The sequence below is a fragment of the Cibotium barometz genome, chromosome 11 (genome assembly GCF_041138505.1).
Source record: "Cibotium barometz isolate CiBa-2024 chromosome 11, ASM4113850v1, whole genome shotgun sequence".
Taxonomy (NCBI): Eukaryota; Viridiplantae; Streptophyta; class Polypodiopsida; order Cyatheales; family Cibotiaceae; genus Cibotium; species Cibotium barometz.
Window position 1 is genome coordinate 22230174 of NC_141056.1, and position 18215 is coordinate 22248388.

At 40.3% G+C, this 18215-nt stretch overlaps 1 protein-coding gene across 1 annotated transcript; it reads right to left on the bottom strand.

The window, feature by feature from the left end:
- Window positions 1-13661: 13661 nt before the first annotated feature.
- Window positions 13662-16425, bottom strand: LOC147633907 (uncharacterized). The gene is made up of 6 exons (XM_086805604.1): window positions 15955-16425; window positions 15803-15871; window positions 15370-15683; window positions 15099-15165; window positions 14890-14969; window positions 13662-14094 (listed from the first exon to the last, which is right to left on the bottom strand). Exons 1-6 carry the CDS (start codon window positions 16423-16425, stop codon window positions 13662-13664), a joined length of 1434 nt encoding a protein of 477 aa, XP_086661730.1.
- Between the last annotated feature and the right edge of the window lie 1790 nt (window positions 16426-18215).

Below are 18215 nucleotides of genomic sequence, written 5' to 3' on the forward strand. Positions count from 1 at the left end.
AACAATTGGTAGTATCAGAGCTAGCTTCCTTGACACTTGATCTAGTAGTCTGCCTCCCTCCTCTCTCCACGACCCTGTTTTTTTGTCTCCGATTGAGATACCCTCCTAGGAGAAGAAGGTATACACTATAGTGTGCTATATACAATGTATAAAACATTTTTCAGGGTATGTGGTGTGATTTGGGTGCGTTTCAGGCGTGTTTTGGGCACCGCAAGGTGTCTATCTACAAACTTTCTAGAAGCATTATTTTGGATTGGTTTTGCTCAATTTTGGGTGTTTGGGTTGTGTAGCGGCAAAGATTTGGTGTGTAGCAGCATCTACAATGTCTTCAATAATGTTTACCAGCATACTTTCATCAGTAACACTCTATTCTCTACTTTGTGCTATTTTTCATACACTTTGCAGGTGATTCAGTTAGTTGGTAGCCATCCAGGGTTGCATTGAGTACTTGCAGTGTGTTGAAAGATTTTGCATTTGGTAGAAAGTCATGGCTAGCACTAGTGATGTATACAATATGTTGTCTGTTGAGGATAAACTTGATGGGACTAACTACCCCTTGTGGTCCTATATGATGAGGCATGTACTGGTTGTGAAACTTGTCTTGTTTCACAACTACCAGTGCAACCAGGTGTTGCAGGTATATTTGAAGTAGAATCTGATACAGATGTGGCTCCTCCACATGCACCACCAATACCTCCCACTAGTTGCTCTCAAAAATGAGATGGGATGAAAGAGATGCATATAGGCACATGCATTGCTTGCACTTTCTGTGAAGCAACGCATTATTCCTCATATTTGGTCATGTAAGACTTCAAACAGGAATGGAATGCACTTGCCGCATTATACCAAGTGTGCAATAAAGCACATGTTGCATACTTGCGCAAACAATTAGAGTTTGAGCACATGAATGTGGGAGACTTAATGGACGACTTCTTGACCAAAATCAAAGACTTTAAGGAGCAGCTTGCTAATGTGGATGAAATATATCTTGATAGTACATTGGTACCCACAGTTCTCAATGCATTGCCAGATTCTTATCAGAGTTTTGGCTCTACTCATGAGATGAAGGGAAATCCAAATGCCCTTACATTTGATGAGCTGGTTTCACTACTCTTGCAAGAAGAGCATTCTAGGCAAAACAGATATGTTATGCGAGTTGGTGACCAAGCTTTTGTTGCCAATCAGAAAGACAAAGGTAAAGCTTCTTGGCATGGTTTCAGTACTCTTGCAAGAAGAGCATTCTAGGCAAAACAGATATGTTATGCGAGTTGGTGACCAAGCTTTTGTTGCCAATCAGAAAGGAAAAGATAAAGCTTTTGTTGCCAAAATCAGAAAGGCAAAGGTAAAGCTTCTTCGCATGGTGGCACAGGATGTAGAGAAAGAAGGCGATAAGCCTAAAAAGAAGGGCAAGTGTCACTATTGCAGGAAACTAGGGCACTACATAAATGAGTGCAAGAAAAGGCCAGAGAAGGAGAAAAAGAAAGAATCTAGCATGGCTGTGGTGTGGCTGATGCATCTGCACCAAGTGCAGAGAAGAAGAAATCTGTAAGTTTTGGTCAAGATGATTGGGCATGGACTGTACATTGTAGTTATTACCCTTCTTTTCATGATGTATGCATGTTAGTGGCAGAATCAAATGCTTGGTGCTTTGACAGTGGTGCTAGTAAGCACATTACTTCACAAAAAAATTTGTTCTCATCTTTGGAATCTGTCCCAAGTGTAGGAACCGTCACATGTGCAAATGATTCCTTATATCCTGTCAAAGGAGTTGGTAGAGTTGTGCTCACTGCTGCTGCAAATGGGGGCGCATTTACTCTTTCTAAAGTTTTATATGTGCCAGGCATCAAGAAGAACTTGCTGTCAGTTTCACCCTTAACCTTGTCAGGCTTGACGATGGTGAAATTTGTGGATGACAGATGTACAGTTCAGGATAGAAATGATGGTTATTCTATCATTGCCTTAGGTACCTTGTTTCATGGCCTATAGAAGATGGATGTATTTGAGAAGTTGCAGCATGATGCTTGATCAATCTCTACGACTCGTGCTATGAGTGATGTAGAATTATGGTATGCACAATTTGGCCATCTAAATTATGGCAGTTTGTTACGCCTTCAAAGGCATGATATGGTGTCTGAGTTGCCAACTCTTGAGACCCCTACTAGACATGCATGTGAGGGGTGTATTCTTGGTAAAATGCATCGGGCATCATTTCCAAAGGATGGATCTGTGAGAGCTATTAAGAAATTACAGCGTATACATAGTGATGTATGTGGTCCGATGAGGACACCATCTATTGGGGGATATCTCTACTTCGTCACTTTTATTGATGATTACTCCAGATATAGTTGGGTGTATCCATTAAAGTAGAAGTCAGAGGTTTTTATGTGCTTTAGCCACTTCGTATCCATGGTTGAAAATGCATGGGAATGTAAAGTTGGCACCCTTCGTTCAGATCAAGGGGGGAGTATATGTCCAAGGAATTTCATGCATATATAGTTGAAAAAGGCATAAGGCATCAATGTACACTGCCATACAGACCTCAGCAAAATGGTGTGGCGGCTGAGAGGAAGAACATGTCTCTCATGGAGATGGCAAGATGTATGGTGAAAGCCCAAGATTTACCTCATGGTTTTTGGTTAGAGGCAACTATGTACGCAAACTATGTGTTAAACAAATGCCCTACCAAGGCCTTGTAGTCTAAAACTCCTTATGAAGCTTGGCATGGCAGGAAGCCTTTTGTGCTAATTTGCATGTTTTTGGTTGTCTTGCTTCTGCTCTTGTGCCTGAGCAACAATGTAATAAGCTTGATGATAAGGCAGTTAAATGCATATTCATGGGATACAGTTCAGAAAGCAAGGGATATAAACTCTACCATCCAGCCCTCAAAGCAGATTTTGATAAATAGATATGTTGTTTTTGTCAAAAACTCACTTTAGCCCATGCTTTCATGCAAAAAACAACAGAATGTATACTCATAGGACATGTTTGATTCACTCCTACCTTTTTTCAATGGAGGGAAACTGTGTAGAGCAATTGAATACTTAACCAAGTGCTGAAATTCAGCCTTTGCATGTGCAAAATCAACCTACAAATCAGCCTTTTGATGAGGTAATTATTGAGGATATAGTGGATGAGGAGAGAGCAGCTATAGAAGAATCTATGCGTATGCCAAAATGTCTTGTGTAGACATTGATGAGGGATAGCAAGTTGGTAGCTCCTTTACCTAGCAGAACTTGTGTAGGTTGTCATCATGCAGATTATTCTCATATGGATCATGTTCTCATTTCTACTTTATGTATTGAGAGGAGGAGCCTGTTTCCTTTGAGGAAGCACATGGTGATAATCATGTGTTTCCTTTGAGGAAGCACATGATGATGGATGCATGCTATGCTCATGATATGCAGGATGAGTATAACTCTATACTCAAGACTGACACCTCTGGTATTTGACAGATCTACCTCATGGCAAGAAGGCCATTGGTACTAAGTGGGTTTACAAGTTAAAATGCAAAGTAGATGGTAGCATTGATCGCTATAAGGCTAAACCAGACTTGTTGCAAAGGGGTATGCCGAGCAAAAGGGCATTGATTATGATGAGACCTTTGCACCCACATCTCGTATGACTACCATTAGGTGTCTCATTGCTTTGGCAGCACATCATGGGTGGAATAATGTACATCAGTTGGACATTAAGACTGCATTCTTGAATGGTGATTTACATGAGGAGGTGTATGTATCGCAACCTCCTAGTTTTGTTGTGAAAGGAGAAGAGTCTAAAGTATGCAGGTTGAAAAAGACTCTTTATGGCCTTAAGCAGGCTTGTATAGCATGGTATGAGAAGATTCATACATACTTGGTTGCAAATGATTTTTGCAACAGTCCAACAGAGAGTACCCTCTATGTGAAGAGGAGTAAGGACACATTTTTGGTCATTGTTCTATATGTTGATGACATGCTGCTCCTCACGGGACCTGATATAGATCAGATTTCAGCCTTTAAGGCTGATTTGCAATTATCGTTTGAGATGTCAGATTTGGGGCCATTGTATTACTATTTGGGGATTCAGTTTATGCAGCGTAATGATGGCATTGTTATGTTGCAGTCTAAATATATACAGAAGCTATTGAAGAGGTTTAATCTTGAAGACTGTGAGGTCCCCTGCCCGCTCTGGGGCTCTTGCCGTCGGTAGCGGAAGCCGCGTTGGCCTCCCGCACGGGGCAGGGTCCACACACTCGTCGGGGCCTCGCCCGTGGTGGATGTCCAAGACGAGAGGCTAGCCCAGACCCAGAAGACTCCCCTCGCTCGAAGAGCACGGGCGATTCCGCCAATTGGAAAAAATCTTCTAACGGGGAAATTACTCTAACGAGTCAAGTCTTAACTAGAAAAACTGAGCTGACCAAACCTGAAGTCACATGGTCAGATCAAGAAGAGACTTGCACTTGGTCCATGGAATCACCGCTTTTTTCCTCATTTACGAGGCACATCCGATGATCTCCTTCCATAGAACAAGGTCTTCTCAGGATTTAAAACTAAATAATGTAACTAATCGTATCTAGTTGTTTCTCAGGAATCCTCCGATCCAGCCTAACCCCATCCAACCCATGGGTTAGCCTACCACCCGACCACTGAATTGGTGGGATTCCTTTATAAAGATTTGGTTGGGTTTTTTGCTTGGGTACCGAGGAAAAGAGTTCCCAGGCCCCCTAGTCGGCGATTCATGCAAAAATCAAGGTAGGCATACCACGTACACACCCAATATGAACTTGCCATTTATAACAGATTCGACTGGCTTTAAAAACAATCCTTCAATAGAAATCATAATATTTCTGATCATCATTTTCCAAAATTTCGAGTCCATTGTATTACAAAAATGTATCCTCTGAACTCTCCATTGAAGACCAACTGGTCAACCAATGAGATCTAGTATCAAAATTTGGTTCTTAAAAATCTTTCCTTTTGGTCCATCCGAAATCTTCCTCGACGTACGCATGGGTGTCCTAGCAACCGCGAGCCCGTGCATCGCCTGGTCAGAACCCTCTAGGATCCTCCTTAGGTGTCCTAGCACTTCACTCAGGGACCGCTTCGTCGGTCCTTGCCCATTGTACTATCGGAAGCGCACCATTTTAACCGTACCAAGGTTGGTCAAGAGACCTCGGTAGGCTTTGCCGTGAGCAACGTCCCTTGATGACTCCCTGCCAGCTATTCCAATGAACCTCCTCTTAGAAAAACACAAGCCAAATGCTTCCTCCACCAGCATTCTGGCGTAAAATAGTCCTTTGAATGACAAAATAGAGGTTCCAATGCAAGTAAAATTCCAGTTTGAGATCGGTTCCGACAACCCTTTTTCCATAATTCCTAGTTTCATAATGAGGATCCTTGATCTGTCATGAGGGTAATCTCAGGAGAAACTAGTTTAGTTCTCCGGTAGTCTATTCTTTGTATTTAGGAACTGGAATTGTTCACGACGTCTTTACTTGATTTAGATCGAGAGATGGACAAGTAGGTTTACTGTCTGTCCCTCTCGTACTCTAACCAAATTCATTCGGTTTAGTTCTACAAGGATTCTCTCCAGATAAACATCTAGTTTTGGGTAAATATACATTTAGTGATTTTACCAATTCAAATATCCAAAGATATTCTTTATGCCACATAATTTCTCAGTCTTAATTCATTAGGTAGAATTAAGGTGGAAATTCATCTTTTGATACTAAAATTTAATCCAAATCCATCTTTTCTTAAATATCATAAAAATTCTTCTTTTAACTAAAATATCAATACCTATTTTTTTGAATAAACTTGAAATCCTTCTTTTTCTCATTTCAATGAGTGCAATCCAATTATCGTGGGAATTTCTCTTTTACCATAAATTAAATCTACTTAAAATTCTTCTTAAAAATTATATAAAAATATCCATTAATTCCATTAAGCTAAAAATTCCACTTTTCTTATTTAAACATTTGAATTCCAATATGGTGGGAATTCCTCTTTCATCATTTAAACTTATCTATACAAAAAGATAAATTTAACTAAATTTTCTCTTGAAATTTACATAAAAATCTTCATTAATTCCTTTACACTAGGAATTACACTTTCCTCATTTAAATATTTGGATTCCAATATAGTGGGAATTCCTCTTTCATCATTTAAAATTTATCTACGCAAAAAGAAAAATTTAACTAAATTTTCTCTTAAAAATTTAAATAAAAATCTTCATTAATTCCTTTACACTAGGAATTACACTTTCCTCATTTAAATATTTGGATTCCAATATAGTGGGAATTCCTCTTTCATTATTTAAAATTTATCTATGCAAAAAGATAAATTTAACTAAAATCCTTCTTTAATTTTTAAATAAAATATGCATTATTTTAGCATCACAATTTTCCTCTTACTTCATTGGAGTACATGGATTTATCTATAGTGAGGGAGGCCACTACGTGAGTCCAACTAAGTTCTAGAATTTTCTAGCTTCAGTTTGGCTGAATTTGGACCAATTTGGCTCCCTTTTTTATTTGGTTTTATTTAGGAGAGAGGAGGGATAAAACTATCCTATTTTTTGAGTTTAAAACTCATCCACACATGTGAAATAGGCGTCTCCTTGAAGGGCCCCCTTTTCCTTACCCATGTGTCAAAAATGAATGATCTCATTTTTTTATTAATACTTTATAATTTTTAACTAATAAACCTAGTACTTAACTCTTTATCTTATGTGGGCATTTACTCATTTTTAGGTATTTTCTTTTATTCTTTGGATTTATCTTGTCCCAACATTTGGATTAATCTTATTGGTCCATTTTTCTCAGGTTGGAGTACCATCTGGCCTTGAGTTGGAGAGATCAATTGCTCATCCATCAAGCACGTGACTCGGGCTAGGTACATATTTCTTAAGTAAGCTGACATAGAATACATCATGTACCTTGAGATGGAGAGGTAGAAGAAGTTTGTAGGCTAGATCGCCCACTTTCTTTATGACAGCATATGGCCCACAGTATTTGGGAGAGAGCTTCTTGTACTTCCCTAAGGATAAGTAACTTCTTTTTGGTTGTACTCGAATGAAGACCATATCTGATTCTTCGAACTCTCTCTCAGATCTCTTTTTATTTGCATACTGCTTTTGCCTGTGTTGGGCTGCCTTTATATCTTTATGGATTGATTGCATCTGCTGGTCCATGTTCTCAAGCATTTGTTTGGACATTTCAACTTTGATCAATGGATCAGACCAAGTTAATGGTGTAAGGCAATCTTGTCCATACAAAGCTTTGAAAGGACTCATCCCAATGCTCCGATGATAAGAAGCATTGTAAGCGAATTCGACCAAATGCAGATGACTTAACCACTTCTTGGGTTCCTTGCCGCCGCCGCAGCATGATCGAAGGATATCTTCTATTACCTGATTCACCCTTTCCATCTGGCCATCTATTTCGAGGTGATAGGCTGTGCTGGGATCCAGGAAAGTTCCTACTGCTTCAAAGAGCGCAGTCCAGAATTTCGATGTGGGATCTCTGCCACTTACTATCCTCCTGGGTAAACCATGCAATCTGAAGATCTCCTTAAGGAAAACTCTAGCAACATCCACGCAGAGTATGTTTCTTTCACACTGGAATCAGATGGGCAACTTTGGTTAGCCTGTCAACTACCACAAAAATGGAGTTGTAACCTGATTGCACTGAAGGTAATCCAGTGACAAAGTCCATACTGATGCATTCCCACTTCATCTGTGGAATGTCTGGAGGCTACAGTTTCCCTGGCATCTTAACTCTCTCTGCCTTGACTCTTTGGAACATCAAGCATTTCCTCACATGATCAAGTATATCCTTTTTGAGTCTTGGCCAGACATATAGGTTTTTATAAACCCTGGATGTCTAGCTATCAGGCTATCATGGGCTTCTCTCAGAATTCTTCCCTTTATTCCCATATCATTGGGGATACATAGCCGATTATTATAATACATGCATCCTTCATCCAGTTTGTACCCAAGAACTCGACTCATTTCCTGAGGAGTCTTGCTTTCCTGCATCAGAAGGGTAGCAATAGGGGCAAAGAATTTGTCTTGCATGATTTTCTCCTTTGCTTCATTGATGAATGGATTTGACACCACTGTAATTGCAAGCAAGGAGGCTTTTCTACTGAGCGCATGTGCAACCACATTTTCTTTCCCCGGCTGATACTTTATTTCAAAATCAAATTCCTACAGGGTCTGAATCCATCTCCTTTGACGCATGTTGAGATCCCTTTGGGTGAAGATTCACTTCAAACTTTGATGATCTGTCATCATCAAGGTGAATCTTTGTCCCAAAAGATAATGTCTCCACAACTTCAGAGCATACACTACTACTGAGAGTAACTCCAAGTCATGGCATAATTCCTCTCATATGTTCTGAGTTTTCTGGATTCATAGGGCACTGCATGACCTTCCTGCATTAGAGCACCGCCTAAGGCAAATCCACTGGCATCAATAACTACCTCAAAGGGTTTGGTAAAATCTGGCAATTTAAGAACAGGATTGGTTACTAAGGCTGACACATTGCAGTCCATTGAAAAAGTGTACTTTTCTTGAGAAGGTTAGTCAAAGGGGACGCTATCTGAGCATACCTAGGTATAAAGATCCTATACCATCCGGTTAACCCTAGGAATCCTCTGACACTTGGGTTCTGGCCATTCTACGACTGCTTGGATCTTTGTGGGGTCAGGAGAAATCCCATCCTTTGACACTATGAATCCCAAGTATTCCACCTGGTTAATAGAGAAAGAACATTTGTTCTTCTTTGCAAAGAGTTGGTGTTTCCTTAGGATTTCCAGGACCTTGTGCACATGATCTTCATGGTCTGCAGCATTCCTTGAGTATACTAAGATATCGTTAAAGAAGACAAGAACAAAATCATCCAAGTATTCTTTGAGAATATCTTGCATTTAACTAAAATATCAATACCTATTTTTTTGAATAAACTTGCAATCCTTCTTTTTCTCATTTCAATGAGTGCAATCCAATTATCGTGGGAATTCCTCTTTTACCATAAATTAAATCTACTTAAAATTCTTTTTTTTGTTGCGATGTCCATAGCTACGAGCTATCCAATGTCCAAATATTTCAATGCAAACATTGGCATCTATACATTTAAAGAGTTGTTTTCATTGGCTTCTTAGTAGTAAAAACTCCTCGACTCTACCCTCCTTGGTGTCAGAGTTGCCATCACCTACCTCGCTGGCCATCATGTCCAAACCTAATGTCTAAGATTGGTTCCATGGCTTATCTAACCATGGCGTTCAATGACACTTAGCATGATTGAACACCATGGCTAGATAATCCATGGAACCAAGCTTGTGGACAAAGCTCGTCAATTCACAATATGGTAAACAAAGCTCCTCGACTATGCCACGTCCATAGCTACGACGCTTGTCGACTCATATTATGGTAAAACAAAGCTCCTCCTCATGTTAGCTGTCATGTGCAAACCCAATGTCCAAGCTTGGTTCCATGGCTTATATGGCCATGGCGTTCAATCGCGCAAGTTGGCTGTCATGTCCAAACCCAATGTCCAAGCTTGGTTCTATGGCTTATATGGCCATGGTGTTCAATGGCCATATAAACTATGGAACCAAGCTTGTGGACAAATGGTAGGCACCATGATAGGTGTTGACATGAAGTACTGTAAACTCTCTCCTAAAGTTGACTGAGAGGAAAAAGATGGTAGATAAGCACACAAACATTACCACATTGCTCTCTTAGGGGAAATCAAGGTAAGTTATTTAGATGGATACTATAAACTAGAGGATGATATGTTTGGGTGAGGGAGTGTTGATCGAAATGCACTTGTGATTGTTCTCAAGGGCAAGGGGACCAAGGAGGATAAACTCCAAACTGCAATTGTATATTTTCTCTAGTAGTAGAAGCTACCCCTACAGAAGTTGAAGCTATTAAAGAATATCATCTATGGAAGATTCTCACAGGGAGAGAGTTTGTGGAACAACTTGGAGTTTTAGGAAGGAAAATGGGTTTGGGGGGTCATACGCAACTATAGTAACCATTAGTACAATTTCTTATAAGATCATGATGATTTGTATTGATAAGATGCTGCTGTAGCAATCAAGTTGAGGAGTAATTTAATGAGTATGCACAAGATTAAACCCCTTCCGTTCCATCTCAAAGTACACATGGTTCTCCACACAAGATCATGATACTATCTGCATCCTTGCATTGTGACCAAAACATTGTGCTATTCTTGACACACAAATAAAACTCCATGTCTGCAAACATGAGACCGTGATGCATACAAGAAAATATCCCATCCATGGTGGATGGGAATTATCATGCTTTTGATCACTCCATGGAAGTTGAGGGGGCTTCTTAAAGTTGCTTACTCTCTGACTTGTTTTTCATTTTATAAATATTTTGTGAGCTTACGAGCCCTTTTTTTTTTATGTGATTCACTCTAGAGAGATTGATCAACTTCAATAGATCACTACAAAATCACAATCAAACTAGAGGCCTATTCATATGAGATTTAAATCCGACACAAGGACTTCAAAAACACAAAGATTTTTCGATTCACATAGGTTTTTTGAAATCAATTAGAGACAAAGACTTCACATAGACAGAGGAAGAATTAATTCAAAAACATATTACTGAGTAACTTACATTGTAGCTAGAGACAGGGGCTTCACATAGATAGTGGGAGAGGAACTTACATAGTAGAAGGTGTTCGATTATTAGCAATGCTAATTGAGTAATTTTTTCTCATTTTCTACATGTCTTTGTTTATACCATTTAAGTGTCTTCTTGAATGCATGGTATTCAAAATATGTATTTGTTATGAGTACCAAGGTCATGGGTGCACGTCACATTATGAGTATCAAGGTCGTGGGTGCAATTTTGAGATACGTGTATGGATATTTGTTATCACTCACCCATTGACGAAATGATTTTTCCATCCCAAAATTTTTAGAAAAATAAATTAAAAATTTTATTTTATTTTCTATTTCTAATAAAATTTAAAACATGTGGTTGCTTATGTTTTTCTCATGTCACTAATAGAATGGGTTCATGTAGCTTGTCAAAGGGTACTAGATATTTTACAAGGTCATGTTTCTTTGAACTGGAATGATCATGTGAAAACATGAGGGTTGAAAGTCCAAGACCTAACCATAAGCAAAACAACCTCCCACTTAAAGGCCAATGTGCCTTTAAGGGATAACAGCCAATGGACATACTATCCAATGCCCATCAAGATAATGTTCTTATTAGAAGTATATGCCATATATACAAAGATAGATCCAATGCCAATGGATTGAAGCAGAGTTGAGCAAGATAGTTGATGTAAGAGGAAAAAAGGGTTGGTACAAGATTCCAATTCAAATACTCACACAACTTGTTTTCAAGGTAAGGTAATTTCCTACTCGTAACTTGCATTTCTAAAAATGTCAGATTACATGTATGTCTTCCATTTGCAAAGTGAAAACATGAACTTACGTTAATTGTTCTTGTTTTATTATATTATGTTTTCTATCAAAGGATGAAATGGAACAAAAAATGGATGAAAATACAAAGGGCCTAGATGATGAGGCCAGACAAAAGGTCATAAGAGAGGTGGAGGTGTTGTATAGAGGAAAAGCATGGAAGTATGCAAGGCTTTCAGATCCTCGCAATGGTGAATGTTACTGGCGTGCTGTCCTTTCTTTGCCTTGGCATGAGCCAAGCAAACACATTGCCATAGAGGAGAAATTGAACATGATTTGATGTTGCCTGCATTAAATATGAAGATAATTTTTTTCTTGTAGGGATGCTTGACAATTTCCAATCTCTTATATGCACCTTGGAATACTTACCTAATGACAAGAGAAAGATACGAGATTGGTTACACGTGTTTGATTATTGGATTCAAATTTCCAAATTGGGGGTATCTTTGTTGCATGACATACGTAATGCAGATAGAGTGAGGCTTCCTAATGACAATGTTGTGTACAAAGAGTATGTCATGAACAAATCAAAGAAAGTACTTTAAAAAGGCTTTCAAGACTCATCAAGGAAGCATTAGATTCAACAATGACATCAATTAGCCCAGTCTTCATAAGGCTACACAATGTGTTATTTACAAGTGAACTGCTTTTTATATAATTCTTAACCTCTTAAATTAATCATTAATGACACTTATTGAAATCGGCTTATGTAAGCAGGTGGGTTCTTAAGCTTGTGATTGTGGGTTCACTTGAGAGCATACCTCCACTAGCAATCATATGGGCTTGCAATGATACACCATCATATATGTATGAAGACTTGCAATTGGGAGGAAGAGTAAGTGTGTATCCTTTGAGTTCTTGTAATACCATAGTCAACCGTAACTTTTCCTTATTGTTGTTTGTGTTCAAGCGGAATGCGAGAGAGAGAGAGTGACACAGCTTGTGGTGGGTGCACCATCCACCTAGATCAAGATAATGTTCTTATTAGAAGTATATGCCATATATACAAAGGGTAGCTCGGCCATTGGCCTTTACCCCAACAACCTCCCACTTAAAGGCCAATGTGCCTTTAAGGGATAACAGCCAATGGACATACTATCCAATGCCCATCAATATATGTCAATGATCAAACCGCTGACTAGGTAGACTCTTTGTCAGCATATCTACAAGATTATCATCCGTATGCACCTTGACAAGCTCTATGCACTTGTCCTCTCTGATGAAATGATACTTGATCTCAATGTGTTTGGTCTTCACATGGAAGATTGGATTCTGCGCTAGCTGAATAACCCTCATAGAATCACTATGCAATGTCGGCATACTGTAGGAATCCCCAAGTCTCCCACTAGCCGACCAAGCCATATGGCCTCTTTGCATCCCTTAGTGGTTGCAACATACTTGGCCTCTGTGGTGGACAAAGCAATGCACTTCTGTGCACGAGACATCCATGACACTGCACCACCTGTGCAAAGGTGAACACATATCCAGAAGTGGATCTCGTGTTATCCACATGCCCTGCAAAATTAGAATCTATGTATCCAAGTACACGTGTATATCCTCTGCCAAAGCAGATACACATTAGTGCCCTTCATATACCTCATGATGCACTTAACTGCCTCTCCCAATGTCTCTTTCCTGGATCAGCCATGTACCGGATAACAACTCCCACGGGCAAATGCAATGTCCGATCTAGTAACTATCATGGCATACATAAGACTGCCAACTGCTGATGCATAAGGAACTTTGGCCATCATGGCCCTCTCCTCATCGTATTTAGGACTATCATTCCGACTCAGTTTCACATATGGAGGCAATGGAGTACTCAATGCCTTCCCCCCTCCATATTGAAGCTCTGCAAGACTTTAGTAACATACTCCTTCTGAGAAAGCCAAAGAAGTTTCTTACTCCGATCATGCATAATACGCATGCCAAGAATATGACCAGCATGTCCCAAATCCTTCATGTCAAAGGCCGCATGTAACTTGGCCTTTAATGCATCCAACTCATAAGTGATCTTGCTAGCCAATAGCATATCATCCACATAGAGTACCAGGAGTATAAGACTACCATCCTTAGCCTTTTCAGTGTAGAGGCAGTGATCTATTTCACTTCTTCTGAAACCCTAGGATCGTATGAAAGCATCAAACTTGTGATACCATTCTCTAGGTGCTTGCTTGAGACCATAGAGGCTCTTTTTCAGCTTGCAAACTATATGCTCTTTGCCCTTTTCACAACAAAACCTTCTGGCTGTACCATGTAAATCCCTTCATGAAGATCACCATGTAAGAATGCTGTCTTGACATCCATCTGCATAAGCTCCATATCTTGTGTTGCCACAAGTCCAAGGACACATCTGAGTGGTGTGGTCATCTTCACTATAGGAGAGAAGATCTCATCGAAGTCCACACCTTTCTCTTGCTTGAAGACTTTAGCAACTAACCACGCCTTGTACTTAGGCACATCATCACCTGTGACCTTCATTTTATAAACCCATTTACATGGCAATGCTTTCTTTCCACGTGGCAAAGAAACCAAGTCCCATGTCTTGTTCTTCATAAGTGAGCTCATCTCTGACTGCATAGCACTCTCCCACCTGTGCTGATCCTTGCGCATCATAGCCTCTTTGTAGCAAGAAGGCTCTCTGCAGTCACATAGTCCGCGCCTAGAATAAATCTATCAGGCAGTCTAGACATTCTAGTTAATCTTCTCAAGGGCATTTCAGCTTGCTGTCCATCCTGCATATGATCCACATTTTGCTTATCATGTCTACCAATGGATGATCTATCATTTTCCCTTTGTTGTGTACCAGTGGGAATACCTGGCTGCACCATTTGATCCACATTTGTTACTTGGACAACTTGCCTTCTACCATCATGTGCTGGCAGATTTACATCTTGAAAAGTGACTTGGCGCATTTCACCATCTCTAATGGGTGTTGATGCATCTTCTTCTCATTGAAGACCACATCATGGGTGTGTATGATCTTCTTGCCTTCTAGATCCCAGAGACGATAACCCATCTCTCCACTTTCACCATAACCTAGAAAGATGCATGTCTTAGATTTCGGATCTAGCTTCTTCCGAAGCCCTCTTTTGGCACATGTGCATATGCCTCACACCCAAATATGCGCAAATGACTGTAAGAGGGCTTCTTGCCACTCCATGCCTCTTCAGGAACACCACCGTCCAAATTCTTATTGGGTGATCTATTAATCACATGTACTGCAGTCTTCATTGCCTCAGCCCAAAATCCATCAGATAGACTAGCATGAGAAAGCATACACTGCAACCTTTCTGGAATGGTGCGGTTCATCCTCTCTGCAACCTTTCTTGAATGGTATGGTTCATCCTCTTTGCAACCTTTCTTGAATGGTGCGGTTCATCCTCTCTGCAACTCCGTTTTGGGTTGGAGTACGAGGAGTAGTAAGCTCCCTCACCTTCCACCTAACTCATTCTCAACCAAAGCCAACCTGACTGATTCTCCACCTGACTGATTCTCAACCAAAGCCAACCATTTCTGAAACACATTAAACACATTGCTCTTATGAGCCATAGCATAAGCCCAAACTTTCCTGGCTACATCATCTATGAACGTGACAAAATATTCAGCCCCTCCTAATGACCGTGTAGGCATAGGACCACATACATCTGAATGAACCAAGTCCAGTTTCTCAAGCTCTTTCTTAGCTTGTCTCTTGTGGGGCTGATTTAGACTGCTTGCCATAAACACAATGTTCACAAAATTCAAAATCAGAAAAGCTCAAATGTGGCACATAGCCCAAACGACACAAGCTTTTCATTCCATTTTGGCTCATATGGCCCAAATGGCAATGCCACAAAGAAGTGTTGGTTGCTCGGCTATAGCAACAACATTATCAGTGACACCTGATACATGCAAGGGATATAATGTCCCACACTTGGCACCTCTTGCCAAAACCATAGAGCCCTTCTGTATTTTCCAACTCTTAAAACCAAAAGTAGTTTGATAATCACTATCATCCAACTGACCAGCTGATATGAGACTCTTGGTCAGCTTAGGTACATGTCGTACATTTTTCATAATAAATGAGGAACCATTTGCAAAAGAGAACTTAATGTCACCTGCTCCCACTATGTCACATGCATAGTTATTGCCAAGATGGACACAACCATTCTTTCCACTGTTATAAGTGGTGAACCATTCCCTACGGGGAGTTACATGAAATGAAGCACCAGAATCTAGGATCCAATCCTGGGAATACCCATCATCTGAAGTAGTCAGTACTTCTGCAGGTAGACTAGACATGAAAAGTATCTCATGGTCACTATCAGTGGTGGTGATGAGACTGCATTGATTTCCTCAATCTTTGCCTTTGCTTTGTCATTCTTCTGCCCCTCTTCCTTATTGTTGGCATCCTTTTTCTTCTCCTTTTTCTCCCTCTTCCATGCATAGCAATCACGCTTTATGTGGCCCTTCTTGCCACAATGATGGCACTCTATGTCCTTGCGACTTCTAGACTTGCCTGTGACGTGCCTCTTTCCTTGGATTTCTCCCTAAACTGCTTTCTACCTCTTTCCACATTAAGAGCTGCATCTTGCTTGCCATGATCCATGGACTTCTTCCTGATTTCTTTAGCAAGCAAACTACCCACAACATCATCAAAATTTAGTACTCCACCAGGTGCAGAGTTACTGCTGATAGTTGTGCGGAAAGTATCCCATGATGATGGCAATGAACATAAGAGGAATATTGCCTTCATCTCCGCATCAAAATTTAGCTTTTGAGCTTGAAGCTGACTAAAGATGATGTTGAATTCATTGAGGTGGATGAGGTACACCTTATTGGAAGTTGTGTCCTTCTCATACGTAGCACATAGCTTGTTCCACAAAGCCTCTGTTTCAGTGACCACGATAAAATAGACTCTCTCTGCCAAATGCAACCTAATAGTAGATCTCGCTAATGCATCCAGCTCATTCCAATCATCCATAGACATGGCTGCGGGCGTAGCGGTTATCCCCTTCAAGGGTTTTAGCGGTTATCCCCTTCAAGGGTTTTAGCTGCTTCTTTTGAATGAGTACATCCTGGATCTGCTCTTTCCAGAGCGAGAAGTTCGTGCCATCGAACTTCTTAATGTTAAACAATGCATTCTCCGATGCCGAGCCATCACAACGGCTGACAAAACAGCCAAGATACATTGCACCAATGCACCAAACTCAAGCCCAAAAATGTCAACTGCAATGACAACAGCCACTGTCACTTGTCACACATACACAAATTGAAGTCTGTCTAGAGATCTCCGACTTCTCAGTTCACACCAAAGCCCAATTCCGTACCATGAAAAAAATATTCAGTCCCAAAAATGATTGTTCTGTCATAAAAACAGTAAAAAAGACCTGTTAGTCAAGAATATCATTCATTTTCTCGTGGACTTCAAACACATCAACTTTTGGGCATTCTCAACCTCATGTGCATGTTTCAGTTGAGATTACTAGTAGCTCAAGTGCATTCACCCCAAGCAGGCATAAATTGACCAATATGCGTCAACTGATAGCATCAACCAAAATGCATCTAGTATCTCTGCATAATCACTGCCAAAATAGCATGATCACTAGCATGTGTCACTGTCACTGTCACTGCCAACAACAACTGATGTACCTGTAAGAAAAATATGCACCCACTAACTAGAAAGAGAGCGGAGCTCTATGATGAGGGAATGAAATGGCCATGGAGACGATTGTGTGTTATGAATGTAGGGAGCTTGAAAGAGAATGTCGATGAAGACACACACTCTTCAACAATGCCAGCAAACAAACAAAGTCCTGCTCCACTCTTGAGCTAATCCAAAGCTAAATGCAGCTCCTAAATTGTAGCTCAGATGGCAATTCTGACTGCATGAATGGCTCCGAAACTCCAAGACAATTGGTGGAAAAGCTCCTGGGATGCTGAATCTCCCAATGCCAAGCTCGGGAAGGGATCGTACCCTTGAAATATGCGCGCGTGTGAAAGTGAGAAGCAGGGATATAGAAACACAATGCTTGACTCTGAATGCCAAGCTCCAGGCTCCTTGCTCTTCTCTGCTCTCTCGTGGATCAAGCACAAGAGCTCTGATACCAGTTGTGTTCAAGCAGAATGCGAGAGAGAGAGAGAGAGAGAGAGAGAGAGAGAGAGAGAGAGAGAGAGAGAGAGAGAGAGAGAGAGAGCTTGTGGTGGGTGCACCATCCACCCAGATCAAGATAATGTTCTTATTAGAAGTATATGCCATATATACAAAGGGTAACTGGGCCATTGGCCTTTACTCCAACATTGTTACACCTATACACAGGCTATTTCTAGTATTGAGGGAGATAATTGTCCATGGTGGTTGGACATGGAAAAATATATAGCACCAGATGAAGAGATGGATCTATATCAACAAAATAAGTATGTATTACTTCTACAAGCACATCCTGAGATTACACATGAGGTAAGTGAGAATCATTTGTCTTTCATGTGTTACAATAAAATTACATGGTGTAACATGTGTTTTGAATGTGTGCCGTATGTTTAGAATACTCCCATTACATCCCATCCCAATCTACTGCATCAACACCACATTACTCATGCCATTTGTGAACCTAGGAAGAAAACTTGTAGAATAGGCCTTGCAGGCAAGCAAGAGGCAAGTAACACAAGCAAGAAGTAGTAGCATTGGTGGAGAGGAAACTGAGAACATTAGAGATCCACCAATAGACATTTTGGAACCAAAAGGTGAGTTGATTCTCCATACATATCACAATGAAGATC